At 28.0% G+C, this 20,419-nt stretch overlaps 2 protein-coding genes across 3 annotated transcripts; one reads left to right on the forward strand and one right to left on the reverse strand.

The window, feature by feature from the left end:
- The first annotated feature begins 4,203 nt into the window (after positions 1 to 4,203).
- LOC132945249 (zinc transporter ZIP9-B) lies at positions 4,204 to 8,220 on the forward strand. 2 transcript variants are annotated; one of them, XM_061014939.1, is made up of 5 exons: positions 4,204 to 4,840; positions 4,912 to 5,026; positions 7,094 to 7,222; positions 7,304 to 7,599; positions 7,688 to 8,220. In XM_061014939.1, the coding sequence occupies exons 1-5, from the start codon at positions 4,745 to 4,747 to the stop codon at positions 7,901 to 7,903; spliced, it is 852 nt and encodes a 283-aa protein (XP_060870922.1). In that variant the 5' UTR covers positions 4,204 to 4,744; the 3' UTR covers positions 7,904 to 8,220. The 2 variants fall into 2 exon arrangements, with proteins under 2 accessions (XP_060870922.1, XP_060870923.1); XM_061014940.1 differs by having other exon boundaries at positions 7,310 to 7,599.
- Positions 8,221 to 8,350: 130 nt separating this feature from the next.
- LOC132945250 (probable prefoldin subunit 4) lies at positions 8,351 to 9,978 on the reverse strand. Its single transcript, XM_061014941.1, has 4 exons — positions 9,686 to 9,978; positions 9,190 to 9,294; positions 8,785 to 8,907; positions 8,351 to 8,711 (listed from the first exon to the last, which is right to left on the reverse strand). Exons 1-4 carry the CDS (start codon positions 9,722 to 9,724, stop codon positions 8,562 to 8,564), a joined length of 417 nt encoding a protein of 138 aa, XP_060870924.1. The 5' UTR covers positions 9,725 to 9,978; the 3' UTR covers positions 8,351 to 8,561.
- Positions 9,979 to 20,419: the final 10,441 nt, after the last annotated feature.

The following is a 20,419-nucleotide window of genomic DNA, read 5'->3' on the forward strand; positions in this document are numbered from 1 at the left end:
AGGAAAGTTTTTCAGTATTGGTTGATGAGACAACTGATATATCTTGCTTTGAACAATTATCATTATGTGTGCGATATTTGGAGCAAAGTTTAGATGTTAAAAATAATTATTATAATAATCAAATTTTATATTTTTTATTTTTAAAGTAAAAATGACAAGTGTTTAGTGTCAATATTTAAAAAAATGTTGGACTCCCCCCGAAATTTATTTCCAGTTACGGCCTTGTTAACACTTGATATGTTTTTAAACCAGCCAGCTAAGGAGATAATTTAAGGTCTTGTTGAATTCAATAAATTACTACAAAAATATACAATATTGTAAAAATAATGTTGAATACATTACGCTCCTAAAAAAATATTGTTACTTAACTTAATTGTTTTATTATAAGTAGAACATTTTGTTAGGAACCTTTTATTAAAATTTCTTATCTTAACAACTATGAAAAAAAAACTTTTATGAATTTCTAACTGAAAAATAATTTACACAATTTGAAAAAATTATCATGGCTTTAAATAGCTCAAAATGTGTCGAAATAGTTAAAGTCGAAATACTACAGAGTATCAAAAATCAATCAATAATTTACCGCTGAATATCAAATATTGAAAAATTATAAGTTCAAAAGCTCATAAAAAAGTTATGTGCTGTTTAAGTACATTTTTTTTTGTTTGTGACAGGTAGGAAAACTTTTGCAACATCTTCTATTAAAATTTTTAATATTATGTATAAAAAGAAAAACTTTTATGAATTTCTAACTAAATAATAATTTACAAGATTTAAAAAATTTCTCATGGCTATTAATAGCTGAAAAAGTTTTTAAGTTACAACAAAATATCAAACATTGATTGATGAAAATTATTTACTTTACCTATGAATGAAAATAAACATTGTAAAAATTTAAATTCAAACACTCATAAAAAAATAATGTTGCTTTTCGGTAAACTTTTTTTTTAATTAAGGTAGGTAAATTTGGGAGGAGTCTTCTTTCAACATTTATAATGTAAGCTTTGAAAAGTAAACCATTTATGAATTTCTAACTGAAAAATTTTCGATATTTTATTGAATTTTGTCAAAATTTGAACTTTAATTGCATAATATAAAAAAAAATTGCGGCAATGTATTTCGGATTTTTTGGACTTACATTTATGAAACTTTTAAGGAATCTAGTATTAATTTTTCAAGCTCTTTACTACGTAAAAAAGTTTTTATCGAAAACAGTTTAAAAAAAAATTACAAATTTCTAAAAAAATTCTCAAAACTATAAGTATCCCAAAAAAAGTCAAAATATTATGTAAATGTTACCATTTATGTGAAATGCTAATATAAATATTTGGTGAAAATTTCAATGGTCTACGGTTATTAATTTTTGAATAACACCAAAAAATTAAATCGATTTTTGAGGAAATCGATTTTGCGTAAAAAGTATCACACTTTTCTTTCACTTTTGTTTTGTTTTTCTCTACGCTTTCTAAAACTACTTGGAATTTTCTTGACCTCCCAAAAGTACGATAGCAAGTAGCAAGTAGCAACTAGCAACTAGGTTCACTTTTCTATCAGAAAAGATGCTGATCTCAAAAATCAAAGCATGCTTAGTGCTTACTATCCAAAATGTTGCTGACAATTTGTTGAATTTTGGAGACAACCCCTCCTCCTCCCGAGACCCTACTAATCAGCCAATTTATTTATAACATTATTTCATTATTTCAAATAATTTGGCGTTAGTGGCTAATGAGCTTAAGTTGGTTGATTTTTGTTCCAATTTTAGAGGCACCCCCTCCCATCTTGAGACACTCTACTAATCAGCCGATTTTTTATCGTACCTATTCATCAGCTCCGATTATATAAGCTATAAAAATTTCAAGGAAGCTAAAATGGGTTAGGTTAAACCGTCAGCTCCCTGTCTAATACTTGTATTACCTTATTTAGTACCTTATCGATAAAAACTATTAAAAACGAAAATTATTATGACATTTACGTGTTAGCACGTGTACTAGACACCAATAGGTATAGGTTAGGTTCATGTTCCATATAGCCACTTAAAAGAATTGAACACAGTTCATTTCAACCAAGTTAACTATACAGTGAGAACATCAAAATATTTATAAAACAATATTGCCACGTAAGTTTAATATTTAGTAATAATATTTATCTAATAAAGTAATATATTATATATATTTATAAAAATGTATCAAAATTTACTGACCCATTTAAAAATGTTCTCACATTCAACTTATCTATATAATATTTCACCTATATTTTTATCTGGGGGGCAACTTAAATTATTTTTTATATTTCCTAATATCTTATAATATGACGACAAATTATTCAAAATGTATTTTAATGTATCATAAATTATTATTATTATATTTTTTTTTATACTTCTATTGAATAATATGACACAATCCGACCTATGTATATTGTATAAATATTGTATATATTATATGCCCATTAATATCTAGTAAAATAAATACACTTGAAATACGTGTTAGTAAAAATATTGAATCCCCCCCCCCCCCCCCCTAAAAAAAATGTCTAGGCACGCCCCTGATGTAGGCATGAAGCTACTATACTTAATTCCAAATAAGAATGACCACTTTTTCTTTCGTACCCTCGGATTATGATAAAAACGTTGTGACAATACAGTTCACAAGTTCACTATAGAACTACTGTGAACTGTATTATCACATCGTTTTCACCATAATCCACGTGCGCAAAAAAAATTTTCATTCTTACATTTTTCTATATAGTAACTTACTGTAACCTAACCTTTTTTATATTAGTAACTACTAACTTAGCTACTAGGTATAAGTATACAATTTTCATTAATATCTATATCAATTAATAATATGGTACCTATATATCATAGTAGCTACTACCTATGACCTATCAATGATCAATCATTGCCTCAATTAATACTCAAATAATAAATAAAATTCAGTATTGTACTATTATTGTGTTTGTGTATTTGTTTGATTGTTTGCTAATTTAAATTAAAAAGATGGTTTAGTTTGGTGCTGCAGACATTGGTCTACTCTACTGATGTCAATAAAAAAAGTTAAATGTGATTTTCAACAATCTATTCGTAATTTTTTTTTCTTAATTACCTACACTAAATGAGAAGTAGAATCAGGGGCGGATCTAGAGTTAGGAAACTTTGGGTTAGGACATTTTAAGGGGCCACTTATTAAAACCAGATTAGAAATCTATACTTGTGTACTAGGTATATAAAACAAAAAAAATTAATTTATACTGTATGTGTGTTTATTCGAGGGTCCAAGTGTCCAACTACCCAGCAAGATCTTAAAAGAGGCCAATTTGATCAAAATATTAACTGTGAGTCAGCTGACCTCCTGACCCCCCCCCCCCCCCCTCTTGATCTGCCCATGAGTAGAATGCTGACTTTTAAGTTCAAGAAATGTTTAACTGATGTACTAATGATGAATATTTTTTTATCTTTTATAGTACCTACATAATATTTTATTTAATAACTTACGTTGTCAATTGTCTAAAATAACTTTAAAAATCTTTATTTATAACTAAAGTCTAACAATGAAAAAAAAATGAATAGAATTGGTAATGATAAATTAAGCTGTTTATATTAAATACATTTTATTATAACATGAACAAAATTTATATTTTTTCATTGTAAAAACAACTAGGTACTTAACAGTCCGACTGGCTGTTACAGTTTGTATTCCATCTTCAAAATTAGTATGTGTTTCAATTCCTAACTGATATATGAGTGAAACATCTAATTGAGTATTAAATGTGTTTCACTCCACCTTGTTCATTTACTGGAACTATTTGTTCCATACTCAAGTCAAAAATCTTAGCCACCATAATATCAGACTTATGACTTTGTATACATTTCTTTTCCACACCACTGATAAATATCATTGATGTCATTACTCTGAAAAAATCATAATTTTACTATTTATATGTTAACACCTTTAATTAAGACTTTAACTTAAAGAATAAAGATGCAGTTTTTTCCCCACTAAATTAAACATTTTATCACACTGAAAGTCTAAAAATGATAACAATTAAGAAACTTTGCTGTAGCCATGACAACATATAAAACACGGACTATAATATATAATTATTTATTGTTCAATGATAATATCAGATATAATATTATATCTTAGTCCGTGATAATAAACAACTACGATTGAAGATAATATTATCACAGAATAAATTCTGAAATTTAAAATTATTAAACAGATTGGACATAAAACGACAACCGTCGTGGCAATCGTGGTTGGAATGTTGGATCTTGGATATCAGTTATCAGTACGTGTACAATGTTTTTAAAATATGTGTTTCTCCTCGTATGAATATTGGTAATAATATTATTGTACTTGACGTGTATGATAATGTTATTATATAGGTAGACATTGTCACAGTATAATATTGTGGTGTATTATTTTATTACTCAATTATTTGACCTAATAACATCAGCACTATCATGCCACTATGTAACGGCGTCGTACAATTTAAAAAAAAAATTATCCTCTGCCGTTTGTTGTTTACTTTACACGAATGACAACAATTAGTCGCGATTGAACTTCTCGTTAATTAAACAAAACAACCACCTGAATGTGTAAACATGTTTATTGAGCTCCCGAAGAGAAAACGAAATCCCGCGCTAGGCGCTCTCCACAGTTGTCGGTTTGAAGCCAACACGACCGAATGCACCTGTGCGATTCCGTTTTAAGTCCGTGATTGTTTTCATTTGACACTCGCCGCCATGGACGAATCGACGTTCCTGATGCTGCTGTCCGTCCTCATGTTGGTGGCCAGTTACTTGTCGGGCAGCGTTCCGCTAGTGATGACCATGTCAGAAGTGAGTATAGTCCATGCTCGCGCATAGGCGCCCATCGCAATATAACTTACCTATATATTGTGTTTTTGTAGGCCAAGTTGGAACTCGTGTCCCTATTCGGAGCTGGGCTCCTGGTCGGTACAGCATTGGCTGTGATAATACCCGAAGGAATCCATTCCCTCTACTCGACTGTGGCGCCACACAAAAGTTTGTTCATTGATTAAATATAATAGATGTATATAGAATTTAGATAATTGTTAATGGTTAACGAGACTACCAAAAATGTTATGCACATTCAAAGTGTACTGATTGATTATCAGAAAGTGCACAATAGCAAAGCGAGAAATTATAAAACAGGAACATTTCTTCAACATATGGAAGTGTAATTTTCTCAACCCGTGTTCAAATAGTCAATAAATGATATTCTATAATTTATTTAATTTTCTGGTGCTGGTTTGTTAATTGTTATTGCTCCCACAGGTCATACAAAATAGATCACTTCACTAAATTTATAATAATTGTATGATATATAATATGGAGTATATTAACAACATTATTTTTTGATTAATTATGGTATTTACCTAATAAATAAAGAATAAGAAACAACACTTGTTAATCATCTTTTGATTTTAATATTTATTTAAGATTTTTTTTTTCTTATTTGCCTGGTTTTACATTTGTGATCTTTAAATCTAGAGCACACCTCTATCTATAAAAATATCATTAGTTAACTTTTAACTTTTTTGTGCCTGAATATTAATTTTCATAAATTCATTAGTATTGGGAAGACAGACTAACACTCGGAGCCCTGTCGACACCTGCCGTACTGATGGTTTGGCGGATTCCCCCCACGTGGAGTTGGGATACTATTATCAGATTATATATATTTTCATGACATTTCGTATACGTTTTGCTTTATGTGAAGTGTATTTAAATATATTTGGTAATATTAGTACATTGTACTTACCAATATATACAGTTAGCTATACCAGCGTATAAAGTTTTGATAACAAAATTAATTCATTAGAAAAAGTAAAATAACCAATATAAAACTATATCTATACATCCCAGAATCCAACGGTACAAATTGTTTACATCAAAGCTAGTTTTGTTAATCTGCTTCCCCAATAACCAAATTTCCCTGTCCATAAAAATGACACTATCTAAAAAAATTTAAGAAGTACTGATAACGTAATGGGTAAAATTATAAAACGTATACTATATTACTATGCATATGCAACTTTATGTATATGTATATTATTAATAAATAATATTTATGGGTAATATAACATTTGAATACTTCTTATTATAATACATAATAATATGTATTTATGATACACCTAATTATAATTGATGATTGAATAATAATATTGTTCAGAGCGGTGTGAATAAATTGTGACAATTTTATAACTAAAACCAAAAGGCCTATATAATACCAAAGCTTGGCAAATTATACGATTTTTTTTAACTCGTTAAGTTAAGTTATTTTAAAATAATAAAACTAAGTCAAGTTAAAAGTTACTCATATTTTTTTCGTTACCTCTCTAAGTTAAGAGTTAACTTTGAAAAAAAAGTAACTTAACTTAGTGTAAAGTTAAAATTTGCTGATTTGCAAAAATGAAAAATTCCAGACACATAATTTGGTTTATTTGATAGTTTTTCTTTACGCTCAAGAACATTACTGGGGAAATTTAAAATGATAGATCAAAGTAAAAACCCATTCAAAAATTTGCATTATTCTTCGGACGGAAATTAACTTAATTTAGATACTTTTGAAATAAAATTAACTAGAAGTTTACATGTTAATCTTGTAAAAAAGTAACCTATTAAGTTAAAAGTTAATTTGAAAAAAAAATAACGAGTTAATTAATTTAATTAAAATTAACTTAAACATCTTAACTTAATTTTAACTTTTAACTCGGTAATGCCCAACCTTGTATAATACTATACATTTATTACTATTATATAGGCTACTAAAATCTACTGACTATGATTGGTCCTTGGATAATAAATAAATTTTTTATCATACAATTTAAACTTGAAATAAAAAATGAATAATCTTTGAATTCCTAATTACGTCACTGTTCCCATTACCCTTATGAATATCACTTTTTATACTTACGCATTTTCTAAATGACTTTTTATTATGACACTAACCATAATATCAACGAGTTTATATCTATCTTTTAAAGCTTTAAAATTATTTATTTTATCTAAATCATTCATGTTAATAATAATACCTCACTGATTTACTATTAAAATTGATTTTTACAGGTGCTGATAATATAACAGTCGCTGTAGATTTTAGTGATGTGAATTTTCATTCGGTGATTGGAGTTACATTAGTATTAGGATTTACTCTAATGTTGCTAGTTGATCAGCTGTCATCAAAATATACCAGAGGCTAGTATTTAAACATGACCCAATAACCAACACAAATTAAATTTGTTTGCTCGTTAAGACTAATTGTTTTAATTTATTAAGATGTAGAAGCCGGATTTGCCAGCCGCAACTCAGGTAGCATGACAGCTACCTTAGGTCTTGTAGTGCATGCTGCTGCTGATGGTATTGCTTTGGGTGCTGCAGCTGCCTCAACTCAAACAGAAGTGGAAATGATAGTTTTTATCGCAATAATGTTGCATAAAGCACCAGCTGCCTTTGGTTTAGTCACCATCCTATTACACCATGGACTTGACAAAAAAAGAATACGTAGACATCTGTTAGTATTTTCTATGGCAGCACCTTTAGGTGCATTACTCACTTTCTTTTGCTTAGGACAGGTACTTGACATTTGATTCAGATATTTAATAACCCATTTGATACAGTTATTGAATTATTGTGGTGATTGTTTGATACTATACATTTCAGGAAAGTAAAGAAACATTATCATCCATGAATGCCACTGGAGCTGCCATGTTGTTCAGCGCAGGAACATTTTTGTACGTTGCTACAGTTCATGTACTTCCAGAACTGATGGTCAAAGCTTCTAGAGGTGGCAGTGATACTTTTAACCCAATACAATTATTGTGCTTAGTATGTGGTACTGTGACACCATTAATGTTGTCGGTCCACCATGGCCACTAAGTATAAGGACCCAATACATTTGTTACAATACACATCTGTTTCTTCATTATTGCTTGATAAAATCATATTTCAACATTTCTTTAGTAAATTAAGCGAGCTTAAACGCAAGTCATTTTCTATAGGCTACAATTTTTCTAAACCATAATTTTTGTATCCCTTAAACTTAAACAAAAACATGAAGTCAATACAGAAAAACGATATTCTGTTTTTGTTAACTGTTAAGAATTTCAGTAAAATATTGTAGCAATTATTTTTATGTATCAATCGTTCTACATATCCAACACATAATAGAACTTGAATTTCAAAATATTTGGTTTCAAGTAATATTATTCTAATAACCAAAGCATTTTAAACTGTGGATTTTTTTTTTTGAAACAAAGTTTTTTTAATTACTATAATGAATACAAATACACATTTTATAGTTGTATTTAAATTGTTTATTATTGTTATTTTGTTAATATTATTTTTTTTTAATAGGTATAAAATGTATAAATGAAGTTATAATATAAGTTTTATCTAAATTTAGTTTATATATTTTTTTATTAATTATTGAAAGCTGGGTTATAAGTTTTTTTATATAAATATACTTATGTGATTACATTATTAGTTTAATATGAAATTTTATAACATTTTATTAAAAAAATATACATATATTTTTTTAATCTTCAGCTTCTAAGTTTATATTGTTACCAAATTTTCCATATAAATGTGATTTTAGATCACTCATTGTAGATGATATATCTTTGATTTTCGTCTCAATATCCTTCATCTCTTTTCCAACAGTTTTTTTCAATTCTTCCAAATTGTTCTGTGCAAACATCACATTAAATGGTTGTAAAAATGATCGTTTAAAATACTAATAGAAATTATTTTATGCATACCTGTGCCGTTTCAAGATTATAATATACAAAAGTTTCTCCAGAAAGGTATGGAAGATTCGGACAATCGTCTTCGTCTAATAACATCAACTCTTCAGTGGCATCTTCCAGGTTCTTTAATGTTGTCTAAAAAGATTAATTAAAGATAAGTTGGTTTTAGTGTAACAAAATAGCTAAGTATTTTAATGTTTACGATAAATCAAATTAGATTAAATTTCATCTTGAATTTTTTAGTATTCTTACTGAGATCTGGGACTATATAATTTACAAAACAATACAATAGGGTACATAATCGGACAGTGCACTAGCTTCTTTACATACTTAGTTTACAAGTAGTTATGGTTTAATAATTTTAATAACTCATGATCAGATTTGAAGGTATAATAAGGAAAAGTGAACTTGACTTACTTGTTTCGATTTTAATTCATCCCTGTATTCGTCAACACGTGCGTTAAGCCTTGCAAACTTATTGATTTTTTGTTGATCTTCAAATGTAATGTGTACATCAGAATCCTATTTATCAATACAAAGTATATTAGGTATAATATTAAATAACAATTATATTAACATAAATAACTAAAAAAATGTATGCTCAGTATTGTTAATTAATAATTAAATGTGGATACATCTATAAATAATATAATTGAATAGTGTAATCAATTTATTATCATCTAGAAAAAAAGTTATCTTCCTACACGAGGAGTTCCAAGACTCGAAAATCAAAATGGACATATTTAAGAGTGTCGACAAAAAATCATAATTTAGCAAAATGTAATTATTGTTTATTTTTCTTAAGCGACTTATTCCATCTGCCACATATTTCCCAAACTCAATAATATAATATTTCAAGTATGCAGTTGCTACCAACAACTTTTAACATTGCAATAAAAGTTGAATAACTTACCGGCTGAAATGTTCCTTTAGACACTGACGCTGAAGCCATTTCGAATAGTTTTTTAAGACTTCTAAATTGTATGTAGTATTTGAATATTAAATTTGTTCGTATTTTATGATTTAATATGACAAATATTCGTTTTTCGTACTCTTTCGTCAAGTAATTATTAAGTAGACCTACTGAGAGCTGGCAGCAAACGGGCTATTCATTGTCCATGTGTTGTTCGAATATTCCAATATTCCATATAGGTGATGTGATAGCACGATAAAGTGATACGGATACCCCAGTTCTCCCGGAGTGATAAGAGATTAAATAAAAATAAATCACAATCTCGCACGCACGACGTACGCAAACCGCTATCCGCATTCTGCTAATCTGCTGCAGTGTCGCCGTCGCGCACTTCGCACCATAGAGCAATATTACTCTATGACGTTTACACTCCGCACCATAAACCTATTAGGCTATAAACTAACGGACAGCGCATTGCAATCCGCCCTGCCATCAATGCACGGGGATTCATATAAGAGAAAGAAAGAAGAAAGATCGAAGAGAGAAAAGAGAGAAAGAACATGAAGAAGGGTAATCATCGACGTATGAAACTAATACCATATTTCCCCCATGTTCTCTTTCCTCTTTTACTCTATATCGTACCCCTGACCCCTCCATCCCTAAACGCTGTCCATTAGTTTATAGGTCTAAGCTCCGCACTCGCATAGGCGCACCATAGATTCAACATTATACATGTGTGTTTATTCATGGTTTAATTTATGGTCGCACTCACCAGCACAGTAGCGGATCCAAAAGTCACCAATGGGGGAGGGGGGCGAATTTTGAAATATTAAATTACCTTTTTGTTTAGCTAAATATTATAATAAAAAATAATGTTAAAAATACTGCCTGAGAGGGGAGGCGAACGCCCGTTCGACCCCCCCCCTCATTGTATCCGCCACTGCAGCAGCTCGGCTAAATTTACTGGCCGTGACAGTCTGGCCTTTATTTATTGTTCTATAAGATTTTAGTTTATTTATTATAATGGCATGTGAGCATATCATTACAATACTTTTTTAAAAAATAAATATGCTTTTTTTGTTATTTATCCGAGCCCTACTTATTAGTTAGTATAGGGCAATAGGTATATTAATATAATATTAGTTTAGTTGTGTCAATGTGTCCTCAATATTTTCAACATTTTATGGTGTATAGAAAATGCTAATATAAACATTCAGTGAAATTTTCAAGTATCTACAGTCATTCGTTTTTTAATTACAATAAAATAAGAAAATTGTTACATGAGAAATCGAGTAAATATCAAATGTTGTAAAAATATAAATTTCAGACGCTCATAAAAATTTAATTTAAGTTTCTTGTAGATATTTTTTTTCTGATAAAGGTAGGCAAACTTATGAGTAAACTTATATTACATTTTCAAATCTTAGATTTAAAAAGAAAAATTTTTATGAATTCTCAATTCAAAATAATTTGCTAATTTTCGTGATTTTTCAGTATTTTGTCAAAATTTGAACTTTAAATGCTTATAAATAAAAACTGTGACTAAGGATTTTTAATTTTTTTCATCTGCCTTTGAAATAATAACCTAGGAGCCTTCTATTAAATTTTCAAACTTTTTTACTCCACAGATAAAATTTTATTGATATTTATAGAAAAAAAAACTAAAAAAATTGAAAACTGACAATGTCCGTAAACAGCTCAAAAAGAGTCAAAATATTTTCAAAAGTTTTATGGTGTATAGAAAATGCTAATATAAACATTCAGTCAAAATGTCATGCCCCTACGGTCATTTGTTTTAGAGTTACACCATAAACCAAAATCGATTTTCTCGAAAACAGATTTTGCGTAAAAATTCCTGTTTTTCCTTAATTTTTCTTTTGTTTTTCACGTCGTTTTTGAAAACTACTGGGAAATTTTTACTTTTGACCCCCCCAAAGTACCAACTAGATTCACTTTCCTATCAGAAAAGTTACTGTTGAAGAAAATCCAAGCACTTTTACTGTCCTAAAAGATGATGACAGACACAAAAATAAAAAAATTTAAAAAAATAAAAAATACATTAAAAAAAAAATTTTAAAAAAACACACATCATTGTAAAATCAATACATTCATCGCTTCGCTCAGGATCTAATATATGAATATAATATGTGTATACTGAATGTCTATTAAAAATTGTATATCCCCCCCCTTGAAAAAATCCTAGATGCGCTATACTGGTACACTAACACTAAAACTAAAACTAGGTACATCGTATATAATTATAATATCATAAAATGCATAATTTATAGTTATTAATAGCATACAATAATATTAATATAGTCCCAATCTAGTATCAGCTGATTGCGTTCTTATAGAATACCTATTGCAGAAAGTCGATCAGTTCGATGCGTGAAGAAAAATTGCACACGTAAGTCGTAGTTATACGCACTATGCCGTGTACCGCGGTACACCGGTATACCTATAAATATTTATTTTAAAATAAATGTACCTATGTTTTACATCATTAATTCATTACATATCAAATTCTATGATCTAAACTAGTTATTGTAAGTTAAACCCGATACTATATTATAGTGTCCAGGCTCAAGCATCTAAATATTATATAGTCATATAGGTTAGGTACCTATAATATACTGTCCATTTTTATTACTTAAAACAGTTAAAACCAAAGAACGTCACGTCACCCGCACATTACACGATAGTACCTGCAGAGGCAGAGTGCAGGTTATAATATAATATGCTTACTCACAAATCACAATCATTCATAATTAGATTGATTGGTTAATGTGTATATAGGCACAGTTTTTATAATATTATTGAATATATTCTTAAGACATCAGAGGTAGACGTACAGATTTTCTAAGAGCATAATATTCTGAACTAAAATCTTCGTAAAACCAATAGGTAGGTATAACCATATACATAATTACACCGCTCCATGGCTATTGGAAGTTGGAATTTATATAAATCCTGTCTAATTACCTATCATGTATCCGGCTCGTTCAATATATAAATATAAGAGAAATCAAACAAAAATTCGTTTTTAAAATAGTTGTTTTTCATTTCTGGAACCATTAGCATAATTTACAGAGCGCTGGCAGGCATCCACTTTCAAATGATAATGCTCGTTTATTCATTACCTATCTATATAGTTATAAACTATAACATAGTTGTTCAATAGGTAAATAAACCCATCAAATATAGATATCTATATACTATTTGGTTATACCCGGCGTTAATGTTTTTGTATTTTGTTAGAAAAATAATAATATTTTTAAACTTTTTGACGATAACCTTGAATTGAAACGTTCGAAATTTTTATTTTCGGAATGTACTTACCTACAGTATTTTTTATATATGGTTTTAACATAATATTACTATAATTATACATCAAACTCCCGGTTAAAATGTTTATATATAGTAAACAAATGTATTGTTAATTGTTATTATTTTATAAGCTCATCGTAGATATATCTATTACGATAAAAATTAAGAAGTGTTAGAATTTACAATTTATTTTAAGTTAAACAACTAAATAAATATATTTTGAGTAGGTTTGTGGTAGGTTCTTGTTGTAGCTGCCTTGTTCTTTGAACATGTCTTTTTTTGAATATCTAGAAGATATAGTTTCCTTATTTAAACTTTTTGATTTCCTGTTTATATTTGGAATTATGAAAACTACAAATTGTGGAAACTGTGTAGACGTTATTGTTTTATATTGTTGAGAAATTAGATCAAATATTATAACTAGAATAATTTCATATCAATTTTATTCAATATATGCCTAGCTATCGCTAGGTGATAATTTATATTGGTACTCTGCAGTTACTCAATATTTACTATTAATACGTGTTTGAAAATATTTTCTTTATATAATTTGAAGTTCTTACAAAACGACATTCTTAAACATTTTTTTATCGTTAAATTATTACTTTTTTAAATGACAACATAAATGAAGCATTTTGTTACATAAAAATCGAATTTTGGACAAATAGTTCATACTTCATTTTTTATAATTATTTGAAATTTAGATGTTTGGAGACAAACATTTTGCGGGTTACTCTTGTCCACTCCGCTCATCTAAACTTAAAATCCTTATAATATACTTATAATATACTCGTCTAAATTTTTATTTTATAGGTATACCAAAGTACTCCTGCAGGGAAATAATTTGATTTAAATTAAGATACTAAAAATGCTAAAGGAAGTAAAAACTTAAAAAATAATAATAGTGACATTGTTTTTGTGTGTATAATGACTTAAAATAATGTTAAAAAATATTGCAGCATTTAAATATTGAGTGTTCTTCAATAAAAGACTTAGATACCCTGCAGTATGAAATTAAATTCAACCTTTAAAATAACCATTTGAATATCTGATATTAATTCTTCTCTTAACTAATTTTGGTTTTTCATTGAATTATATAATATATAGCTACAACTGTATAGGTAATCAATAACTGTTACCCATATGGCTATATGAATTATTATAATTTATGAATAGGTATAATGTTGAAATAGGTATAGGTAGGTGTAGGCTATAATATTTAAATAATAATAGCTGAATGACTTGAATGCGGTTATACCTACCGAATATAATTTTATGCTTGTAAATTATAACGCGTTTCTTATAATTTCATTATTGTTTTTATTTCAAATTTAAACAATTATATATTTTTTGTAAAATTATTATTGTTTTATTAAGTTAAAAAAAACGTGCAAGAGTCAATGCACAGTGATCATTCTACATGACTACATAGGACTAATTGTATTAAATTCGAAGATATACGGTCTATAGAGTAATATTTTTGTAATTTGTTCTTCCCTCTATTAATGTAGCGATTTAATTAATGCTTAATTTGTACTTAATAAAGAGTTTCATTTAAGGTGTGGTGTATCACATACAAAATACTGGTGAGTATTACTTGTTAAAGAAGTCGAGGAACAGTGTAAGTACACGTAATGTTTATGCTCTATCCAGGACTTGCAAAGTTATAATAACGTTATATTTGACAAAAAAACGATTGAAATTTGTAAACGTAATTATAACAGAAATCGAAAATCAAAAATAATTAAATACCGCAAAAGAAAACATAACGATTAACAAAATATATTTTATATCATTAAACAAAACATAACGCAAAACGTAATTTATAGAATATCATTGAACGAAAAATAACGCAAAACAAAATATTTTAAAATCTATTTATTTAAAGGGGCTATTGGTTTCGTAGAAACATTTATTTCATGCAAACAATCAGAACTGATTATACATATTATATCCCGAATCCGGGCCATTACCTACCTATCCGCATTAGTTGTAATTTTTAAATTGAATAGGTATTAACACTATTTTAAATAACGATAAACGCACAAATTGTGTAACGTTTTAATTGTAAATAACATAAAACGGAATTTTTTTTCAAATGCAACTCCTGGCTCTATCATAAAAATACAACTTTTAGATTCTTAGTGGAACGATGAATGTATTGATTTTATAATGTGTGTTTTTTTTTATTTTTTTTTTATTTTGTGTCTGTCTTTACCTTTTAGGACAATAAAAGTGCTTGGATTTTCTTCAACAGTATCTTTTCTGTTAGGAAAGTGAATCTATTTGGTACTCTGGAAGGTCAAAAGTAAAATATTTCCAGTAGTTTTCAAAAGCACCGCGAAAAACAAAAGAAAAATAAGGAAAAACGGGAATTTTTACACGAAATCCGTTTTCGAAAAAATCGATTTTGGTTTTTGGTGCAACTCTTAAACAAATGAACGTATATACATGAAATTTTCACTAGTTGTTTATATTTGCATTTTCCAAATATTTTGACTCATTTTGAGCTGTTTACGGACATTTTTAGTTTCTATTTTTTTTCTATAAATATCAATAAAATTTTATTTGTTGGTTAAAAAAGCTTAAAAATTTAATAGAAGGCTCCTAGTATATTATTTCAAAGGCAGATGAAAAAATTAAAAATCTTTAGTCACGGTTTTTATTTCCAAGCATTTAAAGTTCAAATCTTGACAAAATACTGAAAAATCACAAAAATTAGCAAATCATTTTGAGTTGAGAATTCATAACAATTTTTTTTTTAAATCTAAGATTTGAAAATGTAATACAAGATTATCCATAAGTTTGTCTACCTTTATCAAAAAAAAAAAAATTTTTCGCTCAGAATCGTTTTTCTTATACAATGATATTATATCATTGAATTCAAATTTAACACAATCCATTACAATGACCCATTTGTAACCTACTGTACAGCAGAGTGACATTCATTTACTCACCTTTTTTTTTAAGAACACTTTACAGATATAACACGGCGAAGGCTTTATTTAAAATACAAGTATCCGTTATAAGTATATTATATACTTCCATACAAAATAAGTAGGTAAGTACGAAATTAAAATTATATGCCTAATACAGTTATCAAATTTAACTCGTGGTCAAAGAAATTCAAAACAATGTTTGTTGATATTAGTGTCATATATTATATTAAACGTTTAATTTTTACTAGTAGTGCCCAGCTCATACCTACCTATTATTATATTGCGCAAAAATCAAAAGGTTTTACAGTCCTTACTCTTTTGATAGTTTCTAATAATTACCTGCAGTGGCATAGTCCACTTGAGCCTTGTATAGTTTAACAGTAGAAATGATTATAAATTATAATACGTATATCTACCTATAATATATTACCTGCTATTACCTATATCTATAATATAGGGTTATAATATATTACCGAAGCGGAAGCTTGTACAATAATTATACAGTAAGTTATTAATAATATTACATATTATGGGTATTATTATTATTTATTATGATAACGCCGTATATGAGTCAAATCGCAACTGGTAAATTAATATTATAATTTACGAAATTATTTCAACGACACAATATTTTATAACTTATATTGTACGCCTATTTCCTATTAAATATCCTTGAATGTGCCTATAATATGTATACAAGACGTGTCCAACCTACATTATTTTATCAACCGATTGCAGAATATTGGCGTATACATGAGGAAACTCCTTTGTGTATTTATATGTATACGACATTATCAATCCGAGTATAAGTTGGAATTATTAAGGTACTTAGCTACTTACTGTAGTAATAGTAAGTCCATTTCGAAAGGATGAATATAATATCCAGAAATAAGACTAATTTTATATTTGTAAGTATTAGATGTACCATGTATAAAAGATTTTTTTAAAGATAAACGCTTATTTTCTTGAAATGTATTAATTTAAAAACATTTCTTTTAACAGAATTTACAGAAGTCAAACAATATTTTTGAAAAAAAAACTATAGTTTTAATATCATATTCCAAAGCAGAATAATTTTCAATATTTAGAAATTGAATTTTAAACGTGAAACAAGTATTGTATAGTTATAAGATGACCATATTTTGAAAATAAAAAAACGGGAAAATTCCCCCCACCCCTTGAAACACAGGTTGTAAAAACTAAAAACACACAAATCTACTGTTCAAAAAACGGGACAATCACTTTTTAAACGGGACGTATATGATCTATTATTATAACTTATATAAGTACTCTATAGTAATACGGGTACCTTTTTCGAAAAATTTTAGTCCACAACACTCCTCTTGTCAAAACTTTCAATAGGCGTATACTATATTATAATTTATAATGGCTGACTCGTTTGAAATTCGATTTTTATACATGGAAAATATCAGATAAACAATCTGCTTCGGCATATACAATTAAAATTGTATAGGTACAACTAGAGCCCTCCGGAAATTGAAAAAACTTATAAAATATAATTTATTTTCAAAAATCATTTGTTTTATGATGACTTTATACCTATATTAAATAAAAATATATTTCCAAAAACGTTAACACTTTAAAAAGATGAGTGTTAATACCTTTAAAAGAATTAGGTATACCTATATATTATATCTTGATTATGCTCAATATATGCTATTTGGTCCAACTTAAAATATAAAATAGTTGTTATCTCGATAAGTTTCCCTACATTTTTTTTATCGAACGTTTGAGAATGGGTTTTGAGATTTACGATTGCAATTTTTGTTTATAAATGGTTGCTATTAGTTACAGCTTACAATACTATTATAATATTGATTGTTTTAAAATATTTAATGCAATAACAATTATATTGATATAAAAGATTTTTTAAATTAATTTCTTAAAGTACCTAAATAGTCTATAGAGTTGGCATTTTTAACGGGCGACGAAGTGCACTGAATCAACAAGTAATATAATGTATTTCATGATAGTCCCAGGGTATGTAGGTTTTGGAAATCACAGCTATATAATATACTATATAGTATAATACGTACCTATATGTCGTATAAGCCTAACGGCTAACCCATACAAGATTGCCGATGCAGTAGCGTAAATCGTTTGACCGGTACAATAATTTGCTGTCATTAAACCTTCTTCGACCTAGAAAAACAGCCGCATTTTTGTTTCCATGTACATTTTACACACTTTAGTGCGTTAATTGTAGGTAGGCATACCTATTATTTAAACATATCGTCAATGTATGCATCATAAACCGACCGAACGATCTGATATCCGTTTAAAAATTCATACTTACAGAATTTATCACATATAAACTATTTAAATATATATCAATAACTCGAACATTTATCTTTTGTATAATATTTTATCTTATCACAATTATGGTAAATCTATTTACTATATATTTTATATAGTTACGGTTTAAATTCCTGATACTAAAGTATATTTTGACTGCGGATGTATAATAAATGCGTCCTGCTAAATCAAATATAAATTTAAGCACGTGGATGTCATGATGTATTATATTTTAAATTAAACATCTAAACTCTCTAAGCTGCGTGGCTATAAAAAAAAGCTCGGGTGCTATTTTCAATGTGCTTGAGCCTATAGGTTAATTTTGTATTAATTTTGTTATTAATACATTAATATACCCATCCTTTATTTATAAATAATATCATCGCATACATTCATACAAATATAGCTAATATACAAATATATGCAAATATTGTATAGAAATACGCGTTAAAAATAAATAGTATAACATTACGACTGACCAACGTATTTTTTTCCGAATAATAGGTACCTCTATGAGCCCCTCATATGTGGAATATTATAATTATTGACTAGTACCTATATAACAATAAATTATAACAGTAGGTACCTATGTTTAGGTCTGTATGCTCGACGGATATAGCATAATAGGTGCGTTATGTCAACTTTAAAAAAATCTGGGTAAATACGGTGAAACGTTGAAGGTTCGTCGGAGAAATCGCCAACTGCGTGTAATGGCAATACCTATGGACATAATATTAATATATATACGTGTGCGCGTAAAACGGTACAGCGCAGTGGTCGGCATTATAACTTTTTAAAGGCAAGCCGCGCTTGTAACTCAATAGGTGTACATAATATTATGTTCATTGTATATATTTGTATGTATTGTGATCACATGTAAAATTACCTAATGTATACCAAACACGCAGCGGTGCACGCCACAGGTTGCAGTTGCTCATGGAAATATAAATGTATATGTACCTATATAGTTTAAACTTTCAATAATTTCCATCCATTTAGCAAGTACGCCTAGATCGCATAATAGCCTATATAATATTATTTTAATGTACATATCGTTATAATTTATATGATATTTGATAAGAGTTCAGTCCTTGGAACAAAGGAATATGAACATAATATGTGTATGGTGTTATAATAATATGATGTTATATAATATTGTATATTATTATATTGAATATAACTCTGCGCACAATTATACGATATAACTATATAATTTTTTTGTATGAGCGCATAATAATATATATCATAATAACGATAAAAAAAAGACTCTCGTTCGCTGCAGACATACAAATATATTACCCACATCGTTAGAATAAAATATATCATATTTTGAAATTACTATATATTACACCTATATTTATTCGATATTATAAATTATTATAATATGACGAAATGTATATTAAACGAGGAACTCTACGATTAAGCTACGCGCACGTATACAAAATTATAAAATGAAAAATGTATTCTCGTTCAATAAATAGGTACCTACCTTATTCTTTTGATATTAAATTATTCCATTAAAAACATTGTTGTCTACCGTGTTACATAATACAGTTTGCATTGCTATTAAATTAGGCTATCTATATCAATAGAACCACGTGGAGACTTGACAACGCTCGAGGGCGTATATCATGTATATTGAAATAACATAATGGGCACTATACTATAATATGTCTATGTGTATGTATTAAAATTAGATAGTACCTAACAATAAAAGATTTTGTAATAATTTATTTTATTTTTTTTTTAATATTGCTGCAGTAGGACTATAACTAATAATACCCTCTGTATAAGTATCCGAAATGTGTATTATCTGTACAGAATTAGTTAGGTACCTATTTAACAAATTAAGAATATTATTTTATTTATTTTCAATTTATTATAATATTAGTATAATACTATGGAAGCCTTCACGAAGTGTACAAACCATTTCGTATGTGTTCTAGTACTCGAATATAAAATAATATTAATCTCGTACGAAATGATAAGATTATAGTAAATTTATTATTATGCAACATTAATAATTTACGAATATTTTGTACTATAGATAATATTATTATATCGCTATTTCTAAAATGAGGATTTAAATGTGAAAAAAACAAATCTTGCATCTTTTGAAGACCAAACCTTGTATACTATACTATTAATACTT

Source organism: Metopolophium dirhodum, chromosome 5 (genome assembly GCF_019925205.1).
Source record: "Metopolophium dirhodum isolate CAU chromosome 5, ASM1992520v1, whole genome shotgun sequence".
In the NCBI taxonomy this organism is placed as follows: domain Eukaryota; kingdom Metazoa; phylum Arthropoda; class Insecta; order Hemiptera; family Aphididae; genus Metopolophium; species Metopolophium dirhodum.